At 48.8% G+C, this 6535-nt stretch overlaps 2 protein-coding genes across 2 annotated transcripts; one reads left to right on the forward strand and one right to left on the reverse strand.

Moving 5' to 3' along the window:
* Positions 1-124: 124 nt before the first annotated feature.
* Positions 125-695, forward strand: FOIG_16246 (uncharacterized protein; the record flags this gene model as incomplete). The annotated part of the gene is made up of 2 exons (XM_031217680.1): positions 125-143; positions 187-695. The coding sequence occupies 2 exons, from the start codon at positions 125-127 to the stop codon at positions 693-695; spliced, it is 528 nt and encodes a 175-aa protein (XP_031052615.1).
* A 3487-nt stretch (positions 696-4182) lies between these two features.
* On the reverse strand, positions 4183-5506 carry FOIG_16247 (uncharacterized protein; the record flags this gene model as incomplete). The annotated part of the gene is made up of 3 exons (XM_031217681.1): positions 4183-4941; positions 5011-5157; positions 5207-5506. The coding sequence occupies 3 exons, from the start codon at positions 5504-5506 to the stop codon at positions 4183-4185; spliced, it is 1206 nt and encodes a 401-aa protein (XP_031052616.1).
* Between the last annotated feature and the right edge of the window lie 1029 nt (positions 5507-6535).

Below are 6535 nucleotides of genomic sequence, written 5' to 3' on the forward strand. Positions count from 1 at the left end.
TGGCATGCAAAAGCGGCAGGGAAAAACGCGTGCCTAATCGGGTTAGGGGCGGGCCAGCTACTTGCGTTTGGATTCATACTTTTTGCCCCCCACTGTATCAATTCAATTCAAGTTAAGTAAGTCCATGGACGATTTTATTTCAAGTAATCAAGTTGGACCCCCAAACTTGACTTACTTGAATTGAAGTCAGCGCTGGCCGCAATGTCGACCTTCCAGAGCCACAGACTATCAACGGCACTGCGGCAAACTTCCTCCCCGTGCGTGTCAACATTGGTCCCCAAGAGCTACTCTCATCCTTCCTTGGCCGCGTGCAAGATGACTTCTGGGCCATGACAGATCACGGCGATGTTGGCCTAGACGACATCTATAGGGCCGCTAGTCTAGATCGACAGCAGGTCGGCAACCGCGCTCTATTCATCTTCCAACCGTTTGAACCAGCACCGAAGGATGACCCCAACGTCGATTACAGATGGTTGATCATGGCCAAGTGCAAGGTCCGAATGCCTTCACCCTATGCACTGGTAGTAGAGGTGCACAAGGCTCCAAACAATACGCATAGTCTGAAGATATCATATGACCAGGCCATTATAGACCCCGACAAGGCAGGGAAGATTGCAGATGAGATAACAGAAATTGTTGATAAGATGATGGATTTAAGTACGAGTTTAGTTATGAAGAGGGTTATAGATATTTAACGAGCTAGAGTCTAACGTACATGATAAGCGAGTGCAACACAACATCCTAACGTCTCAGATAGAAATAGCCATAAAAACACAACAGAGGATTAATTAAGTAAAGTTAATCGTTATATTCTTCCAGAGACATAGCGACAAATATCTGACAGGTCCTTGCATTACCGTATGTCCTGTCTTGCCACACGCTCCACAGCGCCTTTCCTTCATTCGCGCAGGCCCTCCTTGACCACCACTTCTCAATGGTCTAGCCACCGCCTGCGCATCAACATCCGTTTGGTCAATTCCTTGCCTTCCTTTCTCTACTGTCATCACCCCTCCTTTCTGTAGCCGGGATCTTTTTGCCCTCCGCCGCCGGCTTAGTATCTCATTTGCCTGTTCAAGATCTTGGACCCTGGCCTCTAATAAGGCAACCTTATGCATAACTATCTTTGTTCCCTTGGAAGAAGACCTCAATACTTCTAGAATTGACTCTGGAGAGCTACCATCCAGGACCACCTAATGCATAACTAAAATTTCGCTCCTCCCATACAAAATCCAAATTTTGATGTCCACAAAAAATAGGCCCGATTCTCAATTAATAAATAAGGCTTTGGAGAAAGTTTCTAGAAAACTGCTCAAATTTTACTATCTGCGTGGTTTTTTGACCTCCCGACCGCTGCGTGTGCGCTGGCAGTGCTTTGTTACGACCATAAAGTCATCACTTTCGTCCTCTGACCTGACACCCACCTCAATCACCGACTCGACCTCCTCATCCACATCCACCTCTATTTCTGCTTCTTTTAAGTCAGGAAGAGCTTCTCCAGCCGCTATATTCTCCGACAGAGCCATGAATCGTCGGTTCGGGTTTGGTACCGCTTTTCTTTTCTTCCCTCGCCGCACCTGGGCCATCTGCTCCTCGAGGCCAGTAATCCGTGTATTCTGAACGGCCACCTTCATCTCTAAAGCTTCCAACCCCTTTGCGATCTTACTGTACTTCTGCCTCGTCGTACGACTTCGGTGTTTGGCCATATCCCTCACCTGCCGACTTGTTTTCGGCGTATCATCTGAGTGCAGTTGAGGAGGGCTCGGCGTCTTGAACTCTTCCAGCAGTTTTTCTTTGTCCGGTTGAATTTCAGGATGTGTTAGAGCCTTATGACGATTTATTGGCCAATTTCCAGTAAATCTCCAGCCGGATAAGATAATATCTTTCCTCATGCCCGCCTCCCTGGCTTTCGCGTATGCCCGGATAAAGTTGACTTTGTCAACCGGCGCAGAATCGGTCAAACTAGCCAGCATTTGGAGTTCTTTCCGGTACGCACCTTTGATGACATTAAAAATCCCATTATCTAATGGCTGCAGACCATGGGAACAATGTGCTGGTAGGTAACAGCAGTAGACGTTGTTCAGAAAGCAAGTAGCCATCCACTCGTCCTGACTGCTCGTCAGCGACCCTATAGCGGGTGACTCAGCGGCGAAAACACCGAAATGCTCACCTGCGCATGGCTCCCGTGACCATCAAGGATAATAAGTCTCGCATCCGATGAATCACGAGGCTCCGTTTGTGGTAGATAAACGTCCTTCAACCACTCGAGAGCTATATGGTTGTCGGTCCAGCCGTTCGGGGATGTGATGTAGTGCCAGTCCGCTATCAATTCGAATTCGTTAAGGAACCACTGCTTCTGCAGCTCTTTTCCTTTAAAGATAATTCCCGGTTTCAAAGCACGGCCAGTTGCGGTGACAGCCTCAATAAACGAGGTCCACGTGCGCGACTGAACGCCTTTCAACATCGCCTTCTTCTTCGGGTCAGAGCTCCCGATCACGAGGCTGTCCAGGCCTCATGGACAACCAATTAGCTATGCCCTATAAAAGCCTATAGAGTACTTGCAGAAGACTTACCGAAACCCGCCATTATACCGCCCTCGTCCACGTTAACTGTGTTCTCAGGCTTGATCCAGCCGTACTCGTTCTCCCTGATATCGAAGTACCAATTGACCGCCTTCGGAGTAAAGCCGTCAAATCTGGCGCCTTCTTGACGTTTTCCAAGCTTGGTAGATAATTTTGGGTGACGTTTGACGAACCTGGTGGTCCAGTGCTTGCCCAAAGGTTTGTTATCGCCTTGTTGTTGAAGGATGGCCTCGACACAGGCGCGGACCTGGCTGTGCGAGGGAGCATAGCCCAGGGACTCTTGTCGCAGCACCCAACGAATAAGCGTCTCCTCCTGGCTCTTTGGAATACGCTGCTGGGCCTGGATACGTTCATTCCTGCTTGCTTGACCGGAAAGTCGTCTCGAAATGGTCCACTGAGGTACTCCACGTTTCTGGGCCGCCTCATTCTGTGAGAGGCCTCTATCTGTGGTATCGAAGATAGCCTCAGCTACGTCATCTTCGGTATAATTACGGCGAACCATTACGGAAGGAGTTGTGGCGAGTAAATTAGGTGAAAGTTCGGCTTGAGTGGATGGAGTCGCTTAGGGTACATGAGGTGAAATGCGACAAAATTCAAAGGGCTAGAGAACCAGGCTACGGGGCGGAACGGGGAAATTTAAACCGACATGAAAATCCTACGAAAAAAGCAATATAGTACAGGTCTTACTTTGCAAGTATCTTCATTCTTGGCCGAATACGGTGTAATTGAAAATTTGGATTTTGTATGGACGGAGCGAAATTTTGGTTATCCATTAGGTGGGGTTATCCATTAGATAATAAGAACTAACACAGCACAACCTCTGGTAGACAGACCAGGCTTCAGCTGCTGGAGATAGGGCGCTGAACACTTGAAGAAGTTGGCCTTCAAGCAGGCCTGTCGTAGGGATAAGCGAGGCTGGGGAAAGTGGCAAGGTGAAAGGGCTGGTGAGTTAAGGTTGTAAGGGGTGAAGTAAGGGGCAAAATGAGGGGAATAACAATGTAACGAGATACAACGTTGTGGGCCATATGAGGCGTATCCTCCCGGGCGGAATAAATCCATTCATTCATACCAGACCATTCCGATCACTGGGCTAGGATGTGGGTACTATGTAAGGAGCTGTGCTCTTCTCAGACACATGTAACTTAGAACCAACAACACAAATAAACCCTGTTACTTCAACACTCTCTAAGCTAGAGTCCGAAAACTGAAAACGAGTATCCAAGTCGAAACTGCATAAACAGATGTTTGACTAGGGCTGGTTGTTCCGAGTTGGGGTGGCAGAAGAGTTTAGCTTGCGGATAAAGGCAGCATATGGTACAATTGCAAAAAGCGCAATATGCTACTGGTAGTGCATAGTAATCCAAACTGCTAGTACAGGCATGCGATAAAGTACATCTTATTCTATTCATTTTATCTACTCCTGCGCCCTCATCTCCAAGCCTCCAACACCTAAATAGATAATGTTCCAACTCCTCGTATCGCAGCCTAATACATTACACGCTTGACATATTTTTCTTGTATATAGATACATTCAAAGCGGAAAGCTCGGTCGCTCACTAGGAAAGAAGAGGTAAATTTGGTTTGTTCGGGCGCCCAGAACCGCTTAGTGGGGATGGCAAATCCAAAGATTGGGGTCCACGATGCCAATTGCCTTGCTATCGACCTGATTGCCGCTACCATCAAAAGGGCAGACGCGGCGCAGACCACACTTGATGTCGCAAGCGTCCTCGTTGTCGCCTTTGCAGAGAGCAACCTCGTAGCGGCTGGCGTGGCGGTCGTGATCTTTCTTGCAGCGGTCGGTGGTAACCGTGTATTGGGCGCGGGGTCCCCAGCCATTCAGGGGCGTAAAGCCCCAGTTGTCCGTGTCCATGTCAATCGCGTTGGAGCGACAGTTCTGGTGCACCGCGACGTGGGTGTAGCCGTTGGCACTCATGTATGCCTCGGTGTACTTGTCAAGGATGAAGCTATAGGTTGAGTAGTCTCCGTTGGCTGGAATGGTTCCAGCCAGGCACTGAGGAATCACGCGCGTGTAGTATTCTTCGCATTTGTAAGCGTCATTGACGGCCTTGAAGTCGTTGGCGGTAGGAGAGTTCCAAGGGTCAATCTCCTTGTCCGTGATCGTCTCCATGGTGTGCTTGACACTCACGTCTCCGACGATCGGGGTCAACGCATTCGTCTTTGCGAAGGCCTTGGTGTCGTAGAGCATGACGGAATTGTAATCGAAGGGCACGTGGATGTCTCCGGTTTTGTCAATGGTGAACTGATCCTGCTGGTCATCCTGGATACGATCCGTCAAGACACGGATGAATTGGTCGCGGTCGGGACGTTGATGTTCGTGAATGAGTCCAATAAGGTGCCCGAGCTATCCTCATGTGAGTTTTGTGCGCCGACAGTGGTCGCGTTGGGGAATGGGGGGAATGCAGAACCTTACCTCATGGGCAGGCGTACCGGCTTCGAGACAAGCCTTATAATTGCCGAAAGAGACGATCCTCTCCCAGGCGTTGGGGTAATCGAGGTTGACGATTCTCTCCCCCGAACCAGGAGAGCCCAATCCACGGACGAAGCACCCGTCATCGTACTGCAACCAGTGAGCGACCCGTCTAGAACCAAGGAACCAAGCAGCTAACCTTTTTGAAGTTTGCCCAGGCGGATTGCGTGGTCTTAGGCACGAAGCGGATGCAGGAGGACTGCTCCCACTCCCTCATGGCATCGCGAATCGAGCCTGACAGATCGTGGGGGAGGCCCTCCAGAATATAGGGGATCTCAGCCGCTTCCCAGAGCAAGGCGTCTACGGAGCCACGCTTTTCAATAGGCATGGCCTCAATCTCTGACCGGTTGAAGATGCCGTTTGGGAATACGGCACCGAGGGCCGGTTGCGAGACCGCAAAGGCCAAGGTCGCGATAGATTTGAACGACATAGAAGCCATATCTGAAGAGGTTTCTTGTGTAAAAAGAGTAGACGCCGAGATTCTTTAAACGAATATTGGTCGACAACGGTAAATAATACGGAACAAAAGCAGACTTTGTGCCAGAGAAGAATTCGGCTATAGTGCTCTCTATTCCCCATACTGAAGCCGACGATTCTAGTGTCTTTATACTTGTCTATGCCAAAGAAGCACCTGGAAAATCTGCCGTAGAAAACATATGCTGTTTTTAAAGTTTGATTACACACTATAGGATGAAACAGTACGGAGTAGGTAGTGTAGACCTAGCATCACCAATTAGTCAAACGCTTTTAATATTTGTGCTAAAGCTAAACTGCAACCTGCTAGTTTAATAACTTTTACTAGCATTGCATAGTCTCGAACTTACTTGCCCAAGGGTAAGAAAAGACGGAATCTACAGTAAGACTTGAAGAAGAGACCTAGTCCCTACATCCAGGTCTCGGGGAATGAATGATTCGATGTATCCATTTTTCTTTCTACTATCATTCGGCCTGCCCGTGGTTACGAGTCTGGCCGCGAGTTTAGGTTTTCTTCGAAGCTTAAAACCTAGAACTCCCCTGGCGGTACCTGCTTTGAATACGACCAAATCTCGGTAAGACGGCACCTCCGTAACCCTCTCGCTGTCCCCCTTGTGGAAATAGAGCAACGTTGTTGGCTGTAGATAATGACAATAGCTGACGGCGGCCTAGTGTATTGTACTAGTGTACATTAGGCAACTGATATGTCGCAAGATTTGCGCGCATATTGCGATCTGGTTCTTTGTTCTGCCGTCCCGATGGGCATAAATTGGAAGATGGTCCGACGGCGTTCATGCTCCCTTGATTATGGATGAGCGGGGAGAGGCGGGTTTGAAATGAGCAGCACTCTCCGTATCAACAAGAAAAATCGTATACAGTGGGATGCAATAAGTTTGAATGCAGGCTGAAGTACCAGCTGTTGTAATCTAGCTCCTGTATACAACGCTTTAGCTTGATAAAGTAAGCGCTAAGCTGTATCAGGCAAAAGGCTATC

This window comes from Fusarium odoratissimum, assembly GCF_000260195.1.
Source record: "Fusarium odoratissimum NRRL 54006 unplaced genomic scaffold supercont1.70, whole genome shotgun sequence".
NCBI lineage: Eukaryota > Fungi > Ascomycota > Sordariomycetes > Hypocreales > Nectriaceae > Fusarium > Fusarium odoratissimum.